The 27,942-nt window shown below is 41.2% G+C and overlaps 1 protein-coding gene across 3 annotated transcripts in view; it reads left to right on the forward strand.

The window, feature by feature from the left end:
• Nucleotides 1–27,942, forward strand: part of LOC122539496 (SWI/SNF-related matrix-associated actin-dependent regulator of chromatin subfamily A containing DEAD/H box 1-like) — a 121,726-nt gene that overhangs the window by 585 nt on the left and 93,199 nt on the right. For all 3 annotated transcript variants that reach the window (XM_043674405.1, XM_043674403.1, XM_043674404.1), the window contains exon 2: nucleotides 19,418–19,592. In XM_043674405.1, the coding sequence (XP_043530340.1) occupies nucleotides 19,418–19,592 (175 nt within the window). The remainder of the gene's footprint in view (nucleotides 1–19,417; nucleotides 19,593–27,942) is intronic.

The raw sequence follows: 27,942 nt of genomic DNA on the forward strand, positions 1-27,942 counted from the left end.
CCCCCCCCCCCCATCTGCCCACGTGCCCTCTGCCTGCCCCCGAACACCCATCTAACCGTATCCGTGCCCAGACCCCAGCCTACCACATGCCCGAAGAAGGACTTACACCCGAAACGTTGACTACCTTGCTCATGGGATGCTGCCTGACCTGCTGTGCTCTTCCAGCGCCACACTCTTTCCCCAACATCTGCGGTTCTCACTTTCTTCATATCTGCACTATCCTGTCACCATCCTCTCGTATCTGTGCCCTGTCCTGCTGTGCCCATTCTCCAGTAACCCCCGCTCTTCACCCCATCCTGCCATACCCGGGTGCCCATTCTGTCCTACTTTAACCATTCTTACTTTACACATGCCCTCCCCCCCCCACTTCTCCTGCTGTACCCAGGTGCCCTGTTCTGTCATGCCTCCCCTATTCTCCCTCACCCAGGTGCCTCGTTGTGTCCGATGTACTAGTGGTTATCACTGCTGCCTCACAGTGCCAGAGACCAACGTTCAATTCCCACCTCGGGCAACTGTCTGTGTGGAGTTTGCACATTCTCCCCATGTCTACGTGGGTTTCCTCCGGGGTCTCTGGTTTCCTCCCATAGGCCAAAGATGTGCAGGTTAGGTGAATTGGCCACGCTAAATTGCCCGTAGTGTTAGGTGAAGGGGTAAATGTAGTGGAATGGGTCTGGGTAGGTTGTCCTTTGGAGGGTCGGTGTGGACTTGTAGGGCCGAATGGCCTGTTTCCACACTGTAAGTAATCTAATCTAATCAAGTTCATTTCTACCCCCCAATACCACCACCAACTCTCCCTCCCCATGTCTCATTCTGCCATATCTAGGTGGCCCATTCTGTCCCACTGTGTCCATTCTCCCCCAACTTTACCCCCATCTCATTCTGCCATCTCTGGTGTCCCATTCTCTCCTGCTGTATCCATTCTCCTCTGTCCCCTCCTCCCCATAACTCTTGGTCTCCTTACTAATCAAGAGCCTATCTGAAGACGTGGACTCCACAGTCTTCTATGGCAATGTGTTCACAGATTCACCATGGTCCGGCTGAAGAAATTGCTACTTCTAAACTGTAAGTGAGGAGGTTTAGAGAGATTTGAGGAAAAGCTTCGTCACACAGGGAGTGCTGAGGCTTAGAATGTACTGCCTAGAAGGATGGTTGAGGTGGGAGATCTCTCAACCTGCACCACAGTCCTATACACCAGGTTTCCATCATATATGAATCCTGCCACCCATCCGCCCTATCCTTTGAATTGGCACCACAATCTAGTACTCCCACCTAGGTCTATGTTGTGTCTGGAACTCTTCCTTTCTTGTCCTGCCAGGCTGCCATCACTACTAACCCCCTGCACTCCCACCTTTATACTACCAAATCAGAAGGCTACAAATTGGGACTTTGACAGAATATTTCACGTGTCTCTTGTTGACTGCCCATCCCTAATTCCCCAGAGGGCTAAGAGTCAGCTGTATTGTTGGGTTTTTCCCCCAACAATTTACAATGGATTCATGATCATCGTTAAACTCCTACTTCCAGATTTTTATTGAATTCAAATTCTACCACTGGTATGGCAGGATTCAAACCAGAGTCTCTGGATTAACAGTCCAGTAATGACACCACTAGGCTATCACCACCCCCTCCTTCTGCTGGCAAATTGGCTTTCGTTAACCAGATTTTACGCAACTAGCTTTTATGTATGGTTGATAACTTCTTAATTAAAATTGCTTATTTTCTGACTTCCATGAAATAATTGTAAAATCATCTCTCTGAGGAGGTTCAATGATTCATCTTCTCATTTTTCTCCATCATCATTGAGATGTACAACATGGAAACAGACTCTTCGGTCCAACTTGTCCACATTGACCAGAGATCCTAAATTAATCGCGTCCCATTTACCAGCATTTGGCCCATATCCCTCTAAACTTATCATGTTCATAAACCCACCCAGATGCCTTTTAAATGTTGTAATTGTACCATCCTCCTCCTCTTCCTCTGGCAGCTCATTCCATACATGCAACACCCGCTGCATGAAAAAGTTGCCCCTGAGGTCTCCTTTTAAATCTTTCCCCCTCACCTTAAACCTGTGCCCTTAGTTTTAAACTCCCTCACCCCAGTGAAAAGACCTTGTCTATTTTCCTAACCATGCACCCCCATGATTTTATAAACTGCTAAGGTCACCCCGCTGCTTCTGATACTCCAGGGAAAATAGCCCCAGACTATTCAACGTATCCCTCAACCCTGGCAAAAATCCTTGTAAATCTTTCTTAAACTCTTCCAATTTTCACGAAGCAACACAGTGGCTCAGTGCTGCCTCACAGTGCCAGGGACCCGTGTTCGATTCTAGCCCTGGGCGTTTGTCTGTGTGAAGTTTGCACATTCTCCCTCGTCTGTGTGGGTTTCCTCCAGGTGTACCGGTTTCCTCCCACAGTCCAAAGACGTGAATTAGATGAATTGACCATGCAAAATTGCCCATAGCATTCAGAGATGTGTAGATTAGGTGCATTAGTCAGCTAAATGTAGAGTAATAGGGTAGGGGAATGGGTCTGGGTGGGTTACTCTTCGGAGTGTCGGCATGGATTTATTGGGCCAAATGGTCTGTTTCTGCACTGTAGGGATTCTGTTCTAAAATCTGTAAACATCCTCCCTATAGCAGGGAGACAAGAATTGCACACGTTTTTCCAAAAGTGGCCTCGCAAATGTCCTGTACATCTGCAACATGATTTTCCAAGTCCTATACTCAATGCACTGATCAATAAAGGCAAGCATACCAGACATTTCCTTTGCTAGCCTATCTACCTGCGACTCGACTTTCAAGGAACTATGAACCTGAACTCCTAGGTCTCTTTGTTCAGCAGCACTCCCCAGGACCTTACCATTAAGTGTATGAGTCCTGCCCTGATTGCCTTTCCAAAATACAGTACCTCACATTTATTTAAATTAAACTCCATCTACCACTCCTCAGACTGTTGGCCCATCTGATCAAAATCCCATTGTACTCTGAGGTAACCTTCTTTGCTGTCCACTCCACATCGATTTTGGTGTCATCTGCAAACTTACTAATCATACCTCCTTTGTTCACTTCCAAATCATTTACACTATTGGTCACAGGCCTCCAGTCTAAAAAGCAATCTTCACCACCCCACCTCTGTCTTCTATCTTCAAGCCAGTTCAATATCTTAAATGGCTAGTTCTCCCTGTATTCCATGTGATCTAACCTTGCTAACCGGTGTACCACAAGGAACCTTGTCAAACACCTTACAGAAGCCCACGTAGATCACATCAACTGCTCTGCCCTCATCGATCTTCTTTATTACTTCAAAGAAACTGAATTAAGTTAGTGAGATATGATTTACCATGCACAAAGCCATGTTGACTATCCCCAGTCAGTCCTTGCCTTTCCAAATACAGAGAAACCTCAGTTATCGGAAGGACACGGATGGGGAGTATATTGTTTGGTTAATCGAATTCTGGATCATCGAATGCTGAATAACTTAGTGTAGCTGAGCGTCGGGACATTGTGGTCTTGTCGCAAATCTGATATTCGGATAATAAAGGTTCCTCTGGATATGTAAATCCTGTCCCTCAGGATTCTGTCCAATAACTTGCCCACTATCCACGTCAGGCTCACTGGTCTATAGTTCCCTGGCTTTTCCTTACCACCTTTCTTTAAATATTGGGATCATGTTAGCCAACCTCCAGTATTCCGGCACCTTTCCTGTGGCTATCGATGATCAGCAAGGGGCCTGGCAACACTTCCCTAGCTTCCCACAGTTTGAGGATATCTGATCAGGTTCTGGGGATTCGAGTCATAGAATCACAGAGATGTACACCACGGACCATTTGGTCCAAATTGTCCATGCCGACCAGATATCCCAACCTAATCTAGTCCCATTTACCAGCACTTGGCCCACATCTCTCTTAAACCCTTCCTATTCATATAACCATCCACCTTTCTGCATTTCATGCCAGCACCACCACTTCTCCAAAAAATAGACATTTTTCAAGATGTTGCTATTTGTTTCCCCAAGTTCTCGAGCTTCCATATCCTTCTCCACTGTAAACACTGATGTAAAATGCTTATTTAGTATCTTCCCCCATCTCCTGTGGTTCCACACATAAGTGGCCTTGCTGATCTTTAAGGGGCCCTAATCTCTCCTTATTTACCCTTTTGTCCTGAATGTATTTGTAGAATCCTTTTGGCAAATAGGGTTAAGGAGAATCCAGGGCTATCTCATGTCCCATGTTTGCCCTTCTGAATTCCTTCTCAAGTATACTCCTCCTGCCTTTAAACTTGTATAGGGATTCACTTGATCTCTGCTGTCGATACCTGACATATGCAACCTTTTTTCTTGGCCAGAGCCTCAATTTCTCTCATCATCCAGCATTCTCTACACCTACCTACCTACCTTTTCCAGCCATCCCTTTACCTGAAAATAACTGCCTCCAATCAACTTTTCATTGTTCAATACATTGTATCAGTTGTATGACACTTTTACTATAAATTCTGTGTCCTATGATCCTGCTCTACTTAGCTACCTGACGAAGGAGCAACGCTCTGAAAGCTTGTGCTTCCAAATAAACCTGTTGGACTATAACTTGGTGTTGTGATTTTTAACTTTATCTATCCCAGTCCAACACCGGCACCTCCACATCATTACTTCAATTTAAAACTTTAACTTTTAGATCTGGTCTATCCTTTTCCATCACTATTTTAAAACTAATAGAATTATGGTCGCTGGCCCCAAAGTGCTCCCCCACAGACACCTCAGTCACCTTCTCCAGTAGGTACATCCACATATGTAATCAGAAGACTTCTGTTGTGGGCATCATTAATAATTTCTCGAAGCATTCTGCGGCCATTTTGCGCTGCTATTCTGTTTTGCAAAATATCGTGCCAAGAATTGTAACAAACACTACATTGGACAAACGGGCAGAAAACAAGCCACCAGGTTACATGAACGTCAACTAGCTGCAAAAAGACATGACCCACTCACTAGTATCTTTACATACGGATGAGGGAGGACACCACTTTGACTGGGATAACACATCCATCCCAGGACAAGCCAAACAGACATGCATGAGAATTCCTAGAAGCATGCCAATCCAACTGGAACTTTATCAACAAACATGTTGACTTGGATCCCATTTCCCATCCTTGAGAAAAAGAACAGGAAATGACACCATCATAGGAAGTGACACCACCAACCCAAGGAAACCCAATCACACAAATAGTAAGTGGGCCATATCATCAGTGCTTCAACCGGAGGCACATTGAAGATGTTATCTAATATGATGATGAAACGTTTGAAAATGAACCTTCCAGCTCAGTGAGCAAACCTTCATCCAGTACCAAGAAAATAGCCTCAAACCTAACTTTTATTTAAAGGCAAGTGTAAGGTGCTGTGTTCCAGATGTATATCAATTGGTTATACTACTCAGCTTTAAGCTAAACCCATTTTATTCTTACCCTTTAGTTAATATACAAACAAAGGAAAGAAGAATTGATATAACTGTAATTATTGGAAATATTAACCAAATAATAGATAATTTAACAACTAAACAGCAATTATTCCAATATAGTAACATACCAAAATCATAGTCTTGACAAAGTCAGTAAAATAGATTATCTCACATGCAATTCTGATACCAGAGAGAGAATTGAAGCTACTAGCTGTAACAGAGAGGTGAATAACAGCTTCCAGAGCCAACATCAGAACCCTAAAAATGGCTGGAAGTTAAACTAAAACCTGGGTTCTGAGAGAGGCCAACTCCACGCATTCATGCTGCTTCTGTTGTTTTAACTGCTTTTTAAAAAAAAACCCTGAGGCCTCTCTTGGCTTGGAGGAGACAGCTCGGTGCCTGTGGTTCAGAATCTCTCTAAAACAAACCAAGACAATATATACCTCCTTGAATGGCTTTGTGTAATCAGGTGTGGTCAACACAGCTTTCAGACTCTCAAATGTCATCTGACATTATTCCATCTGCTGAAATTTTCTGCACTTTTTTCACAAGTTAGTGGAGCAACCATGCTGATAAAATTTGGTATGAACTTTTGATGAAAACCATTTTGTCCCAGGATTTGTAGTGCTTCTCTTTTCGTCAATGGTATGGGAAACCTCTCAGTAAACTTTGTTTTCACATCCTGTGTGGCCATTTGTCCATGTCCAGTGATATAGCCTAAGAATGTGACTTGGGCTTTTACAAACTCACTCTTAGCCAGGTTTATCACCAAGTCCGTCTTTTGAAATCAATAGAACAATTCTGCTAGATGCATCGAATGTTTGTTCCATCTGTGACTAAAAATCACCAGATTGTCTATATACACCACACCGTTGGATAATCCCAAATGACTTTATTGGTTAGACTTTGAAATGTGGCTGGCATTTTTCATATCCAATAACATAACTTTAAGCTGGTAAAGTCCATTCAGTGTCACGAAAGCTGAAATTTCCTTCACTGTCTCAGGTAAAGGTACCTCACAGTATCCTTAGAGTAAGTCCAGCTTCGAAATATAAGTTCCTTGTCCCACTTTCTCAATAAAGTCTTTCAGATGTGAAATAGAGTATGAATCAGATTTCAGATTGCATTGATTTGGCGGTTATCAATACTTTGTTGTTTGGTGCTGTCTGGTATTGGCACCATCACAATGGGTAAGCTTCATTCACTGCAACTCATCTCGATTATATTAACTTTGAGCATGCTTTCAATCTCTCTTTGAGCCTGTGCCAATTTGAGAGCTAAATCTATAAGGATGTTACTTAATTGGAATAGCATTTCTTCTATTTACATCACGTGTAATTATGTTGATACTTCCCATCTTATTCCCTCATCTCTCCATGTGATTGTAATAACTCAGGTTATTTTGATTTTCTTCTGTAAGGTAAGTCAATTATTTATCCCAATTTTTTGGGGAACTTCCTCACTATCCAATTTGATTTGAGGAATAGCAAACTTAAAATCATCTGGATTTGGTTCTTCACTCAGCTATAACAAATACCACATTCTCCTGTTATACTCCTTTACTATCAAAATACCATATTCAAATGACAGTTATTCTTCTATCTGGCATTCTTAAAAAATAATTCCCCTCATTCAATTTCCTTTAGATTTGATAAGACCCACTAAACTTTGCTTTTAAAGGTTCACCTACTACTAGTACTAAAACTAATACTTTCACTCTTCTAGTGAAACCACAAATTTTTATTTCTTGTCTGCTTCCTGTTTCATCACATGCTGTGTTAATTTCAAATGATGTTTAACCACCTCACCCACTCTATTTAATCTTTCACCCATATTTGACACATAGTCCAAATTGTTGTGGTTCTGTTCGCCGAACTGGGAATTTGTGTTGCAGACATTTCGTCCCCTGTCTAGGTGACATCCTCAGTGCTTGGGAGCCTCCTGTGAAGCGCTTCCCAGCTCGGCGAACAGAACCACAACAACGAGCACCCGAGCTACAAAGCTTCTCACAAACTTTGAACATAGTCCAAATTTGTCATTTCTGAACTGTGACTTAGCAATTTATCCTTACTTAACTTTATTGGTCCTCCCACTTCATGTCCGAAAACTAATTCAATTGAACTGAAATTAGTTGATTGCAAAAAGTACAAATGGAATTGCTTTGTCAAAGTCCTCCAGATAGTTTTGACTATAACCCCTCAACATGATCTTTAAAGTTTGATGCCACAATTCTCATGCTTTTTGCAATTTTGGATGGTATGCAGTTAATGTAAATTGTTTTATTTCTGAGCTACCCATAACCACCTTGAGAAATTTTGATGTAAAATTTGACTTTTGATCTGATTGTATTTGTGGGTTGTCTGTATCTAGTTTGAAAAAAATTGAGTGACTTCTTTGTAGTCCTTATTGCTATGATATTGCATAGTGGAATGTTCAATGGAAATCTAGTAACAAATCCATTATAGTCACCAAATATTGATTCCCACTTTTAGTTTTCAGTAGGGATCCTACGCAATCAATTAAGACTTTTGTAAAAGGTTCTTCAAATGCTGGAATAGGTATTAAAGGTGCTGGTTTTGCTGTCTGAGGTATTCCTATTGTCTGATAACATTCAACTACATTTCTGTAGTCAAGCCAGTGAAAATGTGTTTTTGTACTTTGGCTTGAGTTTTCCTTACTTCCAAATTACTTCCCATGGTACCTTGTGTTACCCGCAGCATCTCCTTTCTATAATCCAATGGTCATAGAACATAGAAAAGTGCAGCACAGAACAGGCCCTTGGCCCATGATGTAGTGCCGAGGTTTAATCCTAATGTAAAATATGTTGTGGTTCGCTGTGCTGGGAATTTGTGTTGCAGACGTTTTGTCCCCTGTCTAGGTGACATCCTCAGCGTTTGGGAGCCTCCTGTGAAGCGCTTCTGTGATGTTTCCTCCAGCATTTATAGTGGTTTGTCTCTGCCGCTTCCGGCTCATGCTCTCTGCAATTTTGGATGGTATGTAGTTAATGTAAATTGTTTTACATACAGATCCAGCTGTCTGCTGCAGTGGCCAGTATAATGGGTCCAGGTCGATGAGTTTGTTGATAGAATCTGTGGATGAGTGCCATGCCTCTAGGAATTCCCTGGCTGTTCTCTGTTTGGCTTGACCATTAGTAGTAGTAGTAGTAAATTGCATGCAAGGACTGCACAAAACACTACATAGGACAAACAGGAAGACAGCTAACGATCCATATCCATGAACACCAACTAGTCACAAAACGACACGACCAGCTATCCTTAGTAGCCACACATGCAGATGACAAGCAATATGAATTCGACTGGAACAATGCTACTACTATAGGACAACCCAAACCGAGAACAGCCAGGGAATTCCTAGAGGCATGGCACTCATCCACAGATTCTATCAACAAACACATCGACCTGGACCCAATATACCGGCCACTGCAGCTGACAACCGGAAGCGGCAGAGACGAACCATTATAAATGCCGGAGGAAACTTCACAGAAGCGCTTCACAGGAGGCTCCCAAGCACTGAGGATGTCATCTAGACAGGGGACGCAACGTCTGAAACATAAATTCCCAGCTCTGTGAACAGAACCACAACAACGAGCACCCGAGCTACAAATCTTCTCTCAAACTTTGAAATGTAAAATATAATAACTTAACCGACGCACCCATCAACTCACTGCTCTCCATGTGCCTGTACAGCAGTTGCTTAAATGTCCCCAATGACCCTGCGTCCATCATCACTGCTGGCAATGCGTTCCATGCATTCGCAACTCTCTGCATAAAGAACCTACCTCTGACGTGTCCTCTATACCTTTCCCCAAATATCTTAACTATGACCCCTCGTACCTGTCAATCCTGCCCTGGGGAAACGTCTCTGGCTATTAACTCTATCTATTCATCTCATTACCTTGTATATCTCGATCATGTCCCCTCTCTTCTTCCTTCTCTCCAGAGAGAAAAGTCCAAGCTTTTTCAACCTTTCTTCATAAGGCAAGCCCTTCAGTCCAGACAGCATCAAGGTACTTTCTTTGCACCCTCTCCAAAGCCTCTGTATCTTTCCTAAGGTAGAGCGACCAGAACTGGACACAGTATTCCAAGTGTGGTTTCACCAGGGACTTGTAGAGCTGCAGCAAAACCTCGTGGCTCTTAAACTCGATCCCCCTGTTAATGAAAGCCAAAACACCATATGCTTTCTCAACAACCTTATCCACTTGGGTGGCAACTTTGAGGGATCTGTGCTTGCACACCCAGATCCCTCTGTTCCTCCACACTGCCAAAAATCCTGTCTTTAATCCTATTTTCAGCATTCTAGTTCAACCTTCCAAAATGCATCACTTCACATTTATCCAGGTTGAACTCCATCTGCCATTCCTCAGCCCAGCTCTGCACCCTTTCTATGTCGCGCTGCAGCCTACAATAGCCTTCTATACAATCGACAACACCTCCGACCTTTGTTTCATCTGCAAATTTACTAACCCATCCCTCAACCTCCTTGTCCAAGTCATTTATAAAGGCTACGAAGAGCAGAGGCCCAAGAACAGAGCACTGTGGAATCTCACTCAACACTGACCTCCAGGCAGAGTACTTTCCATCTACAACCACTCTCTGCCTTCTGTCAGCCAACCAATTCTGAATCCAGATAGCCAAATCTCCCTGTATCCCATTCTTCCTGACTTTATGAATGAGCCTACCGTGGGGAACCTTATCAAATGCCTTGCTGAAGTCCATATACACCACATCCACTGCTCGATCTTCGTCAACCTATCTTGTCACCTCCTCGAAGAACTCAATAAGATTTGTGAGGCATGACCTGCCCTCAAAGCCATGCTGACTGCCTTTAATCACACTATGCTTTGCCAAATAGACATAAATCCTATCCCTTAGGATTCTTTCAAAAACTTTGCTGACCACAGACATAAGCCTGACTGGTCTGTAATTGCCAGGGATTTCCTTATTACCCTTGAAAAGAGGAACAACATTCGCCTCCTTCCAATCCTCCGGTACCACTCCTGTGGAGAGTGAGGAGGCAAACCAGCAGCTTAGCAACCTCCTTTTTCGCTTCCTGGAGCAGCCTAGGATAAATCTGGTCTGTCCCTGGGGACTTATCAATCTTAATATTTTCCAAAATTTCCAGCACATCAACCTCATCAATCTTGATCTGGTCAAGCCTGTGTCCCAGCTCCTCAAAGTTCTCATTCACATTGCTTAGAGAAAACTGAAGCAAAATACTCATTTAGGGCTTCCCCTATCTGCTCAGACTCCACGCACAAGTTCCCTACGCTATCCCTGATCGGCCCTACCTTCTCCCTGATCATTCTCTTATTCCTCACATATGACTAAAATGTCTTTGGGTTCTCCCTAATCCTATTTGTCAAGTCTTTTTTTGTGCCTCTCCTGGCTCTCCTCAGTCCATTTCTGAGCTCCTTTCTAGCAAGCCTCTAATCTTCTAAAGCTGTGCTAGATCCTTGCTTCCTCCACCTAACGTAAACTGCCTTCTTTTTGACGAGAAGCTCCTCTGGTCTCGTCATCCAAGGTTCCGTAATCTTACCCCTCCTTACCTGTCTCAGAGGAATAAATGCGTGCATCACTCGCAACAATTGCTCCTTAAATAATCTCCACAGTCTGCTGTGCCCTTTCTGTGGAACAGTTGCTCCTCATCTGTACTTCCCAAATCCTTCTGATAGCGCCAGATACGATGTGAAGTTCTGCCCATTTTTCATCTGCCTGAATATGTAATTGTCTGGGGTATACTCCGATTCAATTCTGCATGAGCTTTTTCATACAACTGCTTTATTTTTTCATCATTTTGTTGTAACTCAACAAACCTCTCTGATCTAAGAATATCCAGTTTGACCTCCACCTGTTCTCAACCATTTGAACAAATAGTGTCTGATCAATGAACTTCAACTTCCTTATCTTTATTCTTTGCTTTCTCCTCCTGTTTCAACTTGTGGCTTTGTGATCTTGTTACCAGACAGGAAAAATCCTAGGATATTCTTGCTGTAAAATCTCAGTTGCCTCTTTTTTCCACTGGTGTTTCAACCACATAGGGCATCATCTCTATTTATGATCTAGCTGTATCATTCCTGGGGATAAACAAATCTCTGAAACAGAGAATTTCTCTATTACTCCTACCACAACTTCATCACTTTTTACTGGACTCTCCAACCTTACTTTATACAATGGAACATTACAATTCTCATCATGAATTCCATGTATTTTCACTCTTTCTGGTAGTGCTCCTTCCAAATTACATAGCTCCTCATCTCTCACCACCAAAGATTGACTTGCTCCTGTATCCTGTAGGCTGTACATTTATTTTTGCAACTTCCACTGCGATCTCCTTTTACCACATCTGTTTCCCAGTGTTTGTCTTAAATCACCAAAAGTGCGACTTCATGTATCCTACTTTATTGCAGTGAAAACACCTGAGGTTTTTTGCTCTTTTTTTTATGCCTCGTGGGTTTCTTTTTTAACCTGCACTAAACTCTCTTTACTATCTTCAGTGAGATCTCCTTTTTCTTTACCACCTGAGGATTTCTCTATTCCCCAATTCCTATCCCTCACAGATTGAAATTAATTTGGAAGCCAAACTTTGATTTATGAACTAACACCTATGCCACTTCTGTTGTTAATCTTGCAATTTTCTCACTATTTCAGAAAGTGAATTTTGAGCTCCTCCAAAATAAGTCTCTCTAGTGTTGTATGTTTCATCTATTTTTAATTTCCTTATCCACCTTTCAAAGTTACTTTGTTTTATCCTTTCAAACTTTAGGTACGTTTGACCAGGTTCTTCCCTTCTCAGATTCCTAAAATGTTGTCTGTAGACTTCTGGCACTTGTGTGCACTTTAAAATGTTTTTTTTTACACCTCTTCTTACTACCCAGGTAACTCCTCTAATAGTGATGCAAATAACTGCTAATTTTGTTTGAAGCACCATTACCCACATGAACGGTGGCTATTTCATTTGTTTAGCCACTTTTTCAAATGAAATGCAAAATCCTTCTGTGTGCTTCTCATCAAACTTGAGTAACACTTGGTTGTATTTAAATAGATCACCATCATGTCCCACCACCACTCAAAGCTTCTCCCTTCACCCCCACCATTTTGAGTTGACTTTTCTCTTGGCAATTTCTGAAGTTCAAAACCTCTTTCTCCCAACCAAATGCAACATCCGAAAAAAAAGCACTCACCACTTACTGTCTTTAAATCCAATAATCCTAAACCCAACCTGGAATTAGAGATTTTGATCCTGACCAGAGCTCCCAATTCATTATCAGCCAGACCAAATCACCTCCACCACCACCCCCTTCCCCAACCCTCATATATATCCAGGAAATATAGCCTAGATCGTAACTTTTGTTTAAAGGTGAGTGTAAAGTGCTGTGTTCTAGATATAATTCGATTTGTGACACCACTTGGCTTTAAGTTAAATACATTTATTCTTACCCTTTAGTTGAAATGCAAACTAAAGAACGAAGAATTAGTATAACTTCAACTCAATTACAAAACTTAGCAGATTTATGAATTATTTAACTACTAAACTACAATTGTTCCAATATAGTTACATCATGGTGCTCAGTGGCACTGCTGCCTCACAGCGCCAAGGATCGGGCGACTGTCTGTGTGGAGTTTGCACATTCTCCCCATGTCTGCATGAGTTTCCTCCAGGTGTACTGGTTTCCGCCTACAATCCAAAGATGTGCAGGTTAGGTGAATTGGCTGTGCAAATTGCCCATAGCGTTCAGGGATGTGTAGGTTTGATGCATTAGTCAAGGTAAATGTAGAGTAATAGGATAGGGGACTGCGTCTGGGTGGGTTACACTTCAGAAGGACGGTGTGGACTTGTTGGGCCAAATGGCCTGTGGGCACAGTGTAGGGATTTGATGATCTTCTATGATTCAGTAAGCATACTTTTGGCAAAAGCAAAGTCAGTAAAACAAATTGTCTCTCATGCGATTCTGATATCAAGAGAGAACTTAAGCTTTTAGTTGTAACAAAGAGATAAATAACAGCTTCCAGAGCTGTTCCAAACCCAAACAACTGCTGAAAGCTAAACTAAAATTATGTTTTGTGGGAGCCTGACTCCATCCATTCATGCTACTTCTATTGTTCTGACACTTGATTTAAGAAAAACAGGCTCATAAGCTGTTTACTTTATAGGTTCTGAGCTGTCTCTTTATACCAATGGCCCAAAACCTCTTCAAAAACAAAGGACAAAATCTCTCAAAGCCATAGTATCATTGCAGAAGTGATTTAGTGGAGGTGGACTTGATTGGACTGCTAAAGAATAAATAATTGGTAAAGCCCCCCAGGATAGCCTAGTAGAGTATAGAAAGTAAAGAATTCAATCAAAGGGCATTCAAAAAAACACGAGCAAACAAGAAAAAGGAAAACCCAAATATGTTTTGCCAGTATATAAAGAACAAAAGGATCGTTAAGGAAAAAGTGGAACAATCAGATGAAGATGCGATTTTGTGTGAAAATGTAGAGGATGTGGGAAGAATTATAAATGAATTTTTTGTCTCAGATTATCAAGGCTGTAAAGAAGGCACTGTGGAATGCTCTTCTTCATTAACAGAGGTATAGGATACAGAAGTAGGGGTGTTAGGTTCCCTTTAGATTCTTACAGGCTTGATGCAACTGCAATTTGCCAACTTCTATGAACAGCTACGATTTATTTCAGCAAGTACAAACTTTTGGACAATCCCTTAACACACTTTGCGATGCTTGTGGAGCGTGTCAAGCGAGGCTGCCTGAATAAGGGATCCGCCCTTCCTTTTATATAGGGTCTTACATCACAGTCAGTCATGCACACAAGACACAAGCCCTTGCCACTCCCCTATAGTCACATGCCACCCAAAAACAATGTAAAATGATTGTGTTATTCCTGTAAAGAGTGTGTGATTGTGTTGGAGTTGTTTTCGTTGGAACAGAGAAGGGTGACATGATTGAGGCATACAAAATTATGGGGTAGAGGTAGAGTAAACAGGAGGGGTCAGAGATTCAAGCCAAGTGTCAGAAGGTTTCGAGAGGATGTAAGGAAAAATGTTTTTGCGCAGTAGGTGGATGGTGCCTGGAGTTTGTAGCCTGAGTTGGTGGTGAACGCAGAGACCCTAAACCTTTTTTTTAAAAAAGTACCTGGATCTGCCCATTAAGTGTTATAAGCTGCCGGCTATTTTTAGTTCAGGAAGGCAGGATAAAAAAGGGAATCTGGGTATTTTTGGACCTGTTCTATGCTGTATCCTTTGTATAGTTCTATATTTCTTCATGTTGGTCAATGATTTTGTGTCCAGAAGACATATTGTAAAAGTGTTTCTTTTTCCAGGATATTACTGTTACAGGAGAATTTAGAACCATGAGTCACAATTTAAACGGTTCATCCATTTAAACCTGAGAGCAGGCAAAATGATTTTTGTTGGGGTCATGGGTATTTGGAGCTCTGAAAAGTGGTGCATGCAGTGTCCATAAATATTTTTTAAGGCTGAAGTGGAGAGATTCTTGATCAACAAGGGTTTGAAAGGTTTTTAGGGGAAGGTAGGAATGTGGGGTTGAGGTTACAGTCATATCAGCCATGATCTTATTGAAAGCCTGAAGAGGCTTGAGGAGCTGAATGGCCTCATCTTGCTCCTAATTGATATATTTTCATATGTTCTTCCTAGAATGTGTTGCCTAGGATTAGACTCCTCCTGCTTGGCTGAGTTGGTGCCATAAATTTACTTAACATTGCATCCTATCTTGTACTCTGTCTCTTTATAAAACCCTAAATCCCATATACACTATGAACTGCATTATTTAACCTATAAAGCCACATTAAACAAGTGCAAACTAGCATCTTTGAGCCTGCCTGCCTGTCTGTATTTCTCTTTAAAATTATAGATTTGGTTTATGTTAATATCCTTTAGTTTAAAATGTGTGTTGCTTTTCTACACAACAGTATGGTTGTGTTAAATTTGTTTACGATCCATTGTGGACAAAAATCTACAGAGGAATATGAATTAGTTGCTAATTTGCTGTGACGTTATGCATTTACTAAAGAACAATTTGAATCCTATTGGCTTCAACTAAAAATAGGTGCAGTCGGCTGTGATTAAGAAGAGATGGTGTAAAACAAGCTGTTTTATTTTTAAAGATGAAATGCTCTAGAAGTGTCGTCCTGTTTCCCTCTCCGTGTATCAGGCGAAGCAAACACTCAGACACAGTATGTCTTTACCTCGTTCATCTTTATTTTGGGCTCTGGAGGGAGAGGGAACGATTGCCCATGTGCACAGAGACACGAGTATTTGGTCTTCTCTCAAACAGCAGATTCTTAAGGAATTATACAGTCATTTACAGGGAGCAGCTTACAAATAAGGCAATATATTGATAGGGTGACCATTACAATCAGCGACCACCAACAGTAAAGATTAAGCCATTTGACATTATACAATGGGTGTTCTTAATCTTGTTAACTGGCCTCACATAATGAATGCTCTTTCACCTCGTTAACCCACTACCTTGCCTCCAGCACCTCATTTGTTCACTGCAAGTTCTTATCTGATCCAAGTCATGTGGCTGAACCTTTGTCTCACACAACTCAAAACTTAACTGTTTTCCTACCTGCTCATATCTTGTACGCTTTCTCAGAAGGATATGTATGTGAAAATATATTGAGTAAAGACACAAATGTCAACGTTTTTAATATTGCACTTGTATCACACTGGAGTGCACTGACTGGTGAAAAGATTCTTGTGGAGGAGCTGTGATGGGCAATGTACCAGTTAATGATGATAGGCAACTGTCAATCACACAAATGAATAATGTGACAAACGAACTCCGGTACCAGTGTGATGCCAAGCATGCAAGCCATATATTTGTTTTGGTTGCAAGTTGGGATGTGTGAAGAGCTGTAAATGTATGGCCAATGCAAAAGTGAATATAAATGTTAAGATCAAACATAGTTTATTCTTTATTTAACTTTTTTAGTGAACTTGAGTTATGGGCCACAATTATTTCTAATATATATACTAATGACTTGGGTGAGAAAAGTGAATGTACTATAGTTTGTGGATGACGAAATTAGGTGGGAAGGCAAGTGGCGTGGATGATGGTCTGCAGAGGGATATAAACAGGTTAAGCAAGTAGTCAGGTGGAATATAATGTGGGGAAATGTGGGGTTTTACACCTGGGCAGGAAGACTAGAGGAGCTGAATATTACTTAAATGGGGAAAGATTGCCGAAAACTATGAAACAGAAGGATTTGAGAGCCATTGTCCATGAATCACAAAAGCTCAGTGAGTAATGGGGAAGCAGAAAAAATGGGTTTCTCTCTTCTTCCCTAATTTGAGCTATACTTGTATCCGCGGCTCAGGATGGACTTAACAGGAGTATATCTTCAATTGCTGTGAAGAGACTTATTTTGCTGAAGCTTTTTCATATACTCAGAATAATTTGTATGAATACCAATTTAAGGGAAAAATCAACAATTATGTTACATGAGTGTAGAATGCTGATTGATTGGCAGGTGAGTTTGATTATTAGAGGTGTTGCCATAAAACATTTACCCAGTTAGTGCTGAGTGTCAGTTAACTGCTAGGCTTTGTTTATATTTTAAACTAGGCAGTTTGACTGATTTGTCAGGGCCATGTCCCGTGAAACAATCCATGAATGATTTGTCATTTATTTTGTTGAATTAAAACAGGTATAGTGCATGTATGTTTTGGCTGTTTGCAAAGAACTGGGTCCTATGTATTAATATGTGACTTTCTGTTCACATATGTATGCCACTCTGTGACTGACAATCCTAAATATATGTTTTTTTGTCATCCTTTGCGTGCACAAGATTGTTGAGAAAACTTTTTCTGTTTGAAGATCACTTCTCATGCACAGAGTTTAAAAGTTTGAATTGAATTAGCTTTATTGTCACGTATTCACGTGAGTACATGTGACAAAGTTTACAACTTATCGCTTACAGTGCCATTTTAGGTAAATAAATAACTAGGTGCAGATTCTTGAGTACAGATTCTTAGGGGAAATAATTAGAATACAAAAAGTCCAGTAGAACAGAAATTCAAAAGTATAAAATCAGTCATAAATTAGAAAAATAAAAATGTAAGAATAACACTGTTTTCACCATATATAACAAAGGAAAATAAAATTTAAAATAAGTTTGAGAGGAAATCCAATTAGTCCATTTCATGGCTCTGGGCTCAAGGACCGAATGAACATTAGAATCCCAGGCTGGACCCATCACAGTGCCAAAGAAAACACAATATAGAGTCACAGCCTGGCTAAAAGTCACCACATGGCGACCCAGACTGACTGATGAAAGCAGGCTGAAAGGACTCCCAGGCCAGGTTGGACCAGACCAGCTACCACACGAAAACGCTGCAGAAGCCCCAAGGATAACCTGGACCATTGGAATCCCGTGCCTTGTCCCACCTTGTCTTCACCCATCACTGTAGTAGCCGCAAAGAACAGCTGGATTCACACCGCGTTCTCCGTTGCAGCCGCCTCCTGGAATGTTTATCCTCACATAAAGCTGGCAAAAGAAGCTAAGATGAGCTGGATGTTGAGCCAAGACTAGGACTGCGTCCACAATGCAGAAGCTGCCGGGAATCTGAACTCCCCTCCAACCTTGCTGCCATGAGTCTGTGCTGCTTGGCCCACTCATCTGCACCAATGCCATTACTGCAGCCAAGCTCTTCACCAACAGGTAAGCAAAATAATAGGGAAGAGAGAAAAAAAATCCACCAGTCTTTGAGACATATGGCTTGCATACTTAGCATCACACTGGTACTTGAATTCATTTATCACATAGGCAATTGTCAATCACACAAATGAGTAATCATCATTAACTGGTGCATTGCCCATCACAGCTCCTCCCAAGAAGCCTCTCACCAACCAGTCAGTGCACTCCAGTGTGATATAAATGCAATATTAAAAACTTTGACAATTGTGTCTTTATTCATCAACTCTTCAGTGTTGTATATTGGTACAGAAATGTAATTTTATTTTTCTAAAATAAGTAATCTTATTGGGCAGCTGTGTCCTCTTGCAAAGAATAAAGAAGCGACTGTATAATGACAGAATGAGAGTACTGCTTAAGGAGGTTCCGGGCAAGCCAGGATCCCTGCATAGTCGACCTCCACTACTGGCACCTCAGTGCAAACCATTTACGCGTTCGTGAAGAGTGTTGAGCAATGCTGTGTGTGACCAAAGAGTGTCTCCTTTTATGGTCTAAGTCACAGACTTCAGATTTTGTTACAGCAGCAGTTTGACCTTAGCTCAGCAATGAGGAGACATATCAGTTGGTTCGAGGGATTTGCATTTGAGTAAATAAATACAATGTAGGTTGCAAGCTAAACATTTCGTATTGGGATAACATAATTGTCTTTTTTAAAACTTGTCCATGAATTTACTGTTACATGCTGGAGAAAATTTAGTTAATTATCATTTATTGTAGGCACTAGGAAGTTAGCCGTTAAATGTTGTATCACCAAACTAGAATTTTTATTAAATAATGAATTGGTGATATTCTTCAAAATAGCTCCGATCTCCCAAGCGAAATAATGACAGCCAAAAGGCTGAGTAAACAAGCTGAAAAACCATTTCAAATCTTTAATAATACCACAATGCAGTTCAAATGTTTAACCGATAGTTGGAAAAAAATGTTGGCATTGGAACAAAAGTATATAGCTATAGTGACCATGTACGCCATTTTTAAAATGATAAAATTGGTTACAGGCTGGTGTGTACAATAGTGTCCTTTGCAAAACAGATTATTATTATTTCCAAAATGGTGGCCTTTATCAGGAACGATGTTCAGAGGTAGGTTGAGGTCTCAGTAATTTTGTTGCAGCACTTACCACTGTAACCAGTTAACCATGCAAAGTAAGTATTAAATATTAGCATACATCTTGACATTTGGAAGTTTAAGTCAGTCATTGTAATATTTTATTGTTTCCTTATTAATTCCTTAGTGACCATCGTACCAGAGACTCCAGAAGGAAAACAGTCGAACCTTTTATCATATTTTAGGAGAAAAGAAAAGGGAGTCCTTTTTCTCGACTCTGAATCTGAAACTGAGGAAACATGCAAGAAAAATTTATCATGTCGGGCAGTGAATGGAAGGCCAGATGGATGCATTCAAAAATTGTAAGTATTATTTTGTATAGTATTTGTAATAAATTTACATTGGTCATCTTTTCGAATTTAGAGCTGTGAACTATGCTTGGTCACATTATCCTGCAATAACATTACTCCGTTATTTCAGTCTCTGACTATTTCGAACAGTTTGTTTCACTAGTATTGGCTGATGTCTGATCCTTCAAATTTCAATATTCGTATGTGAACCTTTACTCAAGTGTTTCCTCTCAACTGCATAGCAACTCCAATTCTCTGTTCAAGCAACATAAATTCAATAAGAAATTGACCAGTGGTCCACAAAAAAAATAAAGGGACCAGTGCCCAGACAAGAACTTAGAATTGGTCGAATACAATGTCTAACTGTGCTTGTTATATACACATGCATTTTTAACAACTATCACTAAATTGCGATGATGAATTGGGAGCCTGGATGTTTATCTGTCTGGCTGAGAGAAAAGGAATTGAATCTTGAGCTTTTTGGTTTGCGAGTTTTAATTACAGCCTGGTAAACTTAGATCTATCATTCAATTATTGACATTAAACTAGTTGGGTTTTTCTTATTAATTTGAGGTTTTTCCAGTTTCTGCATTACTTCATCCCTTGATTATTGTTACCTGCATGACCATTTCATTAATGCTTTCCTACGTAGTACATTTTGATTGTTGCGTACTTTTGGAAAGACTTAGCTGTTCACTCATTCAATCCAAGTACTTCAATAGAATGAGATGAAGTAAATTTTGAAGTATGAGAAATGAAGAAGTGAGAAATGGAGAATTGAAAGACCAAAGTGGGGATGAAGAGATATGGAGTGAGAAGTGACTAAAAACTTAGACGATTAAAATATAGATTATTGCCCTTACTCTGCCAGTATCAACTAGTACATCCAGCAATATGTAGGGTTAAAAGTTTTGAGCTCGAGTGCAAGCGAAAGTCTAACAACAAAGGTTTTGTATTACTTAGCTGCAAAACACCACAACACACTCTTAAATTGGAGTGAAGCAACACTATTGACTATCAAATTTAAATATCAGCTGGGGGAATTCGGCGATTTTCACCTTAAGTGTGGAAGCAGGCCAAAGGCCAACTGAATCCACAGCTCCAAAGAGCATTCCAACCAGAACCACACTTCTATCATATCTCTGTAAACCTGCATTTCCTGTAGCTTAACCCACCTAACCTGCATATTCCTGGACTGCGGGATGAAACCGGAGCACCCAGAGGAAACCCGCCCAGACACTGGGAGAATGTGCAAGCTCGACACAGGCAGTCAACCTGGGTTCTTGGTACTGTGAGGCAGCAGTGCTAGCTACTGTACCGCCAAGGTAATAGTCCAGGTACTTAGTGGTTTTAAGAGTTTGTATCATTGCCATTCCTGAAATATTGTCAAGTACTTTTCATCAGTAATAATTAGTTATTCCTGATTTACAGCTTGACTTTTACTGCCTCAGTCAGAGTTATCTGCTCGCTGATTCAAGCAGTGTCCCTGTAATTTTCTACAAAGCAGATTCATGGTGTGTCTCCTGTTGGGGAGCAATCCTTTCTCAAATCTCATCACCTCCTTTCACAGGGCTGCAGAGTTTGGCTTTACAAGTCAGAATCCTTGTTTCTCCCTCCAGACTGTAACTTTCCTTAAGTTGTTTTTGCACCTGTTGTGATGTCATAGGATTAAATTCCCTCTGAGCTTTGGTTGGCTTTTTGCAGTGTGGGGTGAGGGATCAGCAGCCAATCTCATTCATGACATTTAAAAATACAATTCTAGCAATTACAACGTACGTTTCTTGGGTTCATTAGGCATAGTGATATTTGTCTAGATGTTTCACTGCAATAATATCAAGCTAATTATTGCTGATATTTTGGCAGTGATTTGATTAGGAATTTACAATTGTATTTACCTAGACTCAAAGTGCATGTTTCTAGTAAGAATAATAGGGTCATTATGGTAGGGGATTTTAACTTTCCAAACGTAAACTGGGACTGCCGTAGTGTTAAGGGTTTAGATGGAGAGGAATTTAAGTGTGTACAAGAAATTTCTGAATCAGTATGTGAATGTACCTACTAGAGAAGGTGCAAAACTTGACCTACTCTTGGGAAATAAGGCAGGGCAAGTGACTGAGGTGTCAGTGGAAGAGCACTTTGGGGTTAGCAACCATAATTCTATTAGACTTAAAATAGTGATGGAAAAAGATATACCAGATCTAAAAGTTGAAGTTCTAAATTGGAGGAAGGCCAATTTTGACAGTATTAGGCAAGAACTTTCAAAAGCTGAAAGGGGACATATGTTCGCAGGTAAAGGTACGGCTGGAAAATGGGAAGCCTTCAAAAATGAGATAACGAGAATCCAGAGAAAGTATATTCCTGTTCGGGTGAAAGGAAAAGCTGGTCGGTATAGAGAATGCTGGATGACTAAAGAAATTGAGGGTTTGATTAAGAAAAAGAAGGAAGCATATGTATGGTATAGACAGGATAGATCGAGTGAATCTTTAGAGTATAAAGTCAGTAGGAGTATACTTCAGAGGGAAATCAGGAGGGCAAAAAGGGGACATGCGATAGCTTTGGCAAACGGAATTAAGGAGAATCCAAAAGGTTTTTACAAATACGTTAAGGACAAAAGGGTAATGAGAGAGAAAATAGGGCCCCTCAAAGATCAGTAAGGCAGCATTTGTGTGGAGCCGCAGAAAATGGGGCAGATACTAAACGAGTATTTTGCATCAGTATTTACTGTGGAAAACTATATGGAAGATATAGACTGTAGGGGAATAAATGGTGATACCTTGCAAAATGTTCATATTACAGAGGAGGAAGTGCTGGATGTCGTGAAATGCATAAAGGTGGATAAATCCTCAGGACCTGATCAGGTGTACCCCAGAGCTCCGTGGGAAGCTAGAGAAGTGATTGCTAGGCCTCTTGCTGAGATATTTGTATCATCGATAGTTACAGGTGAGGTGCAGAAGACTGGAGGTTGACAAACGTGATGCCACTGTTTAAGAAGGGTGGTAAGGACAAGCCAGGGAACTATAGACCAGTGAGCCTGACATCTGGTGGGCAAGTTGTTAGAGGGAATCCTGAGGGACAGGATGTACATGTATTTGGAAAGGCAAGGACTGATTAGGGATAGTCAACATGGCTTTGTGAGTGGGAAATCATGTCTCAAACTTGGTTGAGTTTTTTGAAGTAGTAACAAAGAAGATTGATGAGGGCAGAATGGTAGCTGTGATCTACATGGACTTCAGTAAGGTGTTCGACAAGGTTCCCCATGGGAGACTGATTAGTAAGGTTAGATATCTTGGAATACAGGGAGAACTAGCCATTTGGATACAGAACTGGCTCAAAGGTAAAAGGTGGTGGTGGAGGGTTGTTTTCAGACTGGAGGCCTGTGACGAGTGGAGGGCCACAAGGATCGGTGCTGGGTCCTCTACTTTTTGTCATTTACATAAATGATTTGGATGTGAGCATAAGAAGTACAGTTAGTAAGTTCGCAGATGACACCAACATTGGAGCTGTAGTGGACAGCAAAGAGGGTTACCTCAGAATGCAACAGGATCTTGATCAGATAGCCAATGGGCAGAGAAGTGGCAGATGGAGTTTAATTCAGATAAATGCAAAGTGCTGCATTTTGGGAAAGCAAGTCTTAGCAGGACTTATACACTTAATGGTAAGGTCCTAGGGAGTGTTGCTGAACAAAGAGACCTTGGAGTGCAGGTTCATAGCTCCTTGAAAGTGGAGTCGCAGGTAGATAGGATAGTGAAGAAGGCCGGAGAGGCTGAACAGGCTGGGGCTGTTTTCCCTGGAGCGACAGAGGCTGAGGGGTGACCTTATAGAGGTTTACAAAATTTTGAAGGGCGTGGATCGGGTAAATAGACAAAGTCTTTTCCCTGGGTTTGGGGAGTTCAGAACTAGAGGACATAGGTTTAGGGTGAGAGGGGAAAGATATAAAAGAGACCTAAGGGGCAACCTTTTCACACAGAAGGTGGTACGTGTTTGGAATGAGCTGCCAGAGGATGTGGTGGAGGCTGGTACAATTGCAACATTTAAGAGGCATTTGGATGGGTATATGAATAGGAAGGGTTTGGAGGGATATGGGCCGGGTGCTGGCAGGTGGGACTAGATTGGGTTTGGGATATCTTGTCGGCATGGACGGGTTGGACCGAAGGGTCTGTTTCCATGCTGTACATCTTTGTGACTCTATGACTCTAGTCCTGTTTTGATTTGCATTTACTTGCTTTGTTGACATTGAACAAAACTCTTTTGTACTGTGCAATCCTTTTGTGTTGCTAAGCTCCAACATCAGTTACCTCTGAGAAGCCCACAGCCGTCTGCATATAAAAGTTTCTTTTTACTGATGATGAAGCAATATTTCCTCTAATTAACCTTTTCAACTGCACAGACCTCCAGAGGTCAGTGTGTGGCAGCAGCTTCTAAAACTGGAAGGTAATGCCACACACAAATCTGTGTGGGGCAGAATCTGAGTGGTAGCCAAGTTTGGAGGGAATGTTGCTTCTAAGTGTTTTGGAACTTCTCAACAGCTAACTCAGGACTTCCTGTCAGCCATGACTCCTTCGGTTCTGCTAACAAAACACTTGTACAGTTGTCAGCCTCTTCTCCATGTACTTCCTTCTGGCTCCTCTATTTGATGTTGTCTGGGTCGCATCTCCAAAACTTCACCATTAACTCCCCAGGAGCTTTGCTAGTTATTAGCTGAAATAAAGTGACATTTTGTAACTGCTGTTTTGTATACCATGTTCAAAAATACTTTCTGATGTGAATGTGAGTTTGCTTGCTGAGCTGGAAGGTTGATTTTCAGAGGATTCGTGACTATACTAGGTAACATAACCAGTGAGCCTCCAGTGAAGTACTGGTATTAGTATCCTCTTTCTATTTCTATCATCACTCAGTGAACAAACTTACATCCAGAATCTCAACCTGAGCTACAAATCTTCTCACAACTCTACTTTCTGTTGTATTTTTAATTGAAAAAATGAAAGCCATTTTTTCACCTACTTTCGATTCCAAGTTACCAAATTATATATACGTAACAGAGTTCCAGCAAGCATCTCAGGTTAGGTCTGTATTCTTGATGATAAGTTTGGGAAAGTCATTGAATAAAACAATTATCCATTTTAAAAGCCTGTGGTAAATATGATATAGAATTATGGAGATACACAGCGCGGAAGCAGACCCTTCGGTCCAACTTGACCATGATGACCAGATATCCTCACTTAATCTAGTCCCACTTGCCAGCACTTGACCCATATCCCTCTAAACCCTTCCTATTCATATACCCATCCACATGCCTTTGCAAATATTATAGCTGCACCAGCAGCTTATTCCAGACATGCATCACCCTCTGTGTGAAAAGGCTGCCCCTTGGGTCCCTTTTAAATCTTTTCCCTCTCACCTTAAACCTATGCCCTGTAGTTTTTGACTCCTTACTCTGGGGAAAATACCTTGTTTATTTACCCCTTCCATGCCCCTCAAGATTTTATAAACATTTGTAAGGTCACTCCTCAGCCTCTGACACCCCAGGGAAACTAGTCCCAGCCTATTCAGCCTTTCCCTTTCAGTCCAACCCTTCAGTCCTGGCAGCATCCTTGTATATCTTTTCTGAATCCTTTCAAGTTTCATGACATCTTTCCTGTAGCAGGGAGACCAGAATAGAATGCAGTATTCCAAAAGTTGCCTTGTCTATGTCCTGTACAGCCAGAACAGAATATCCAATTCCTATACTCAATACACTGACCAATAAAGGCAAGCACGTGAAAGGCCTTCATCACTATCATGTCTGTCTGCGACTTCACAATCAAACTTGTACCCCAAGGTCTCGTTGTTCGGCAACACTCACCAGGAACTTATCATTAAGTAAATAGGTCCTGCCCTGATTTGCCTTGCTGAAATGCAGTAACTCACGTTTATCTAGATTAAACTTTGTCTGCCACTCGACCCATTGGCCCATCTGATCAAGGTCCTGCTGAACTCTTGAGTTAACCTTCATTGCTGTCCACTAAGCCACCAATTTTGGTGTCAGCCGGTGTCCATCCGATATTCACTTCCAAATCCTTTACATAAATGACAAAAAACCAATAGATCAAATATCAGTCCTTGCAACATACAGCTCGTCACAGTCATCCAGTCTGAAAAGCAACCATTGACCACCACTCTTTGTATGCTACCTTCAAGCCAATTTTATAATCAAATGGCTGTCCCGGTATTCCATGTGATCTAACCTTACTAACCAGTGTACCCCGCGGAACATGATTGAACACCTTGAAGTACAGATAGACAATGTTCACTACTCTGTCATCTTCAGTCATCTTTGTCACTTCTTCAAAAAGCTCAGTCAGGTTAGTGAGACACTATTTCCCATTCACCAAATCACATTGACTATCCCTAATCAGTCCTTGCATTTCCAAATATATGTAAATGCTGTTCCTTGGAGTCCTCTTTAACAACTTACCCATCACTGATGTCAGTCTCACCAGTCTAAAGTCCCTTGACTTATCCTTACCACTTTTCTTAAATAATGGTACCATGTTACCTGAACAGCAGTCTTCCGGCACCCCACCTGTGGCTATCAGTGATACTGATGTCTTGGCAACGGGCTCTGCAATCATTTTCCTAGCTTCCCACAAAGTTCTGGCCCGGGATTTTATCTACTTTTATACGCTTTAAGATGTCCAATACCACCCCAGGTAATATGGACAATTTTCAAGACATTACTATTGTTCTCCAGCCTCCATATCCTTTTGCACAGTAAACACTGACACGAAATACTCATTTAGTATCTCACCCACCTCCTGCAGTCCACACAGAGGCGGCCTTTTTGGTCCTGAAGGGGCCCTGTTAGCTCCTTTGTCACTCTTTTGTCCTTAATGTATTTGTGGAATCTCTTGGTTCTATCTCATGTCCCCTCTTTATTTCTTGCTGTCCTGATTTCCCTCTTAAGTATACTCTTACTGCCCTTGTGCTCTTCTAGGGATTCACTGGATATGTTTATGCCTGATATAAGCTTCCTTCTGTTTCTTGACCAGAGCCTCAATTTCTCCAGTCATCCAGCATCCCCTATACCTTCCAGCCTTTCCCTTCACACTGATAGGAACGTACTGTCTCTGGACTCTCGTTATCTCATTTTTGAAGGTCTCCCACTGTCCCTTTTATTTGCAAATAGCTGCCTCCAATTAATTTGTGTAATAATATCAAAATTGGCCCTCCTTCCATTTAGATCAGGCCAATCCTTTTCCTTAACTATTTCAGAACTAATAGAATGATAATCACTGGCCCCACTGACATCTCAGTCACTTGCCCTGCCATATTTCCCGAGGGTAAGTCAGGCTTGATCCTTTTCTAATAGGTACGTCCACATACTGAATAAAGAGATTTTTCTTGGTTCATATTTAACGCATTCCTCTTCATCGAAGCCACTAACAATATGGCAACCCCAGTCTACATTTGGAATGTTAAAATCCTCTACCAATATGACTCTTTTATTTTAAGATAACTGAGATTGCCTAAGAAATTTGCTTCTCAACTTTCTGCTGACTATTGGGGTGTCTATAGTACAATCCCAATACAGTGATCATCCCTTTCTCAGTTCCACCCAAATAACTTCCCGGAATGTACTCGCCAGAATATCCATCCTGAGTACAGCTGTTATCCCTAGCCAAAAATGCCACTCCCCCTCATCTCTTGCTCCTTTTCTATCCTTCCTGTAGCATCTATACCCTGGAATGGTAGACTGCCAGTCCTGGCCATTCCACTTTACTTTCCATAACTGTTACTGAGGAAAATAAGCCATCTTTTTTTCTTTTGTTATATTACTTGCTTACTCCTGATTTTACAGAATAGTCATGAATCAAATAAATGTTAATTAAAGGAATTTGAAATAGTAAACTCAGTTTTCTTGGTGGTTGATAAATTTTCCACAGAACTCTCATGTAACTGGTTTAAGAGCTGTTTTGTGTCCCATCAGTGTCACGTTTATTTTCTAAAATCACTAAATCATTCAAGGCCTATTTCTCATTTGATATGGTGAAGTGAAGGTGACTGTCCTTCACTCCAAGGTTGCATTTGACTGAGGCATCGAGTAGCCCTATTAAACTTGAAATCAGTAAAAGTTGATTAGAAAGCTTTCGAATTGCAAAAATCCTACCGAACACACAAATAAAGTTGTTGTTGGCAGCCAATCAGCTCCTGGGTGTCACCGCAGAAGTTCCTCTGAGTAGTGCCCTAGGTCCAGGTATCTTTTTAGTTGTTTCAGTAAGGTCAAAATAAGCATATTTGCTGATGATTGTTGTGTTCATTCCAACTCATAACTTCTCAGATGCTGAAACAGATCATGTTTGCATCCATGGTCCACCTTTGGAAA

Source organism: Chiloscyllium plagiosum, chromosome 32 (genome assembly GCF_004010195.1).
Source record: "Chiloscyllium plagiosum isolate BGI_BamShark_2017 chromosome 32, ASM401019v2, whole genome shotgun sequence".
NCBI lineage: Eukaryota > Metazoa > Chordata > Chondrichthyes > Orectolobiformes > Hemiscylliidae > Chiloscyllium > Chiloscyllium plagiosum.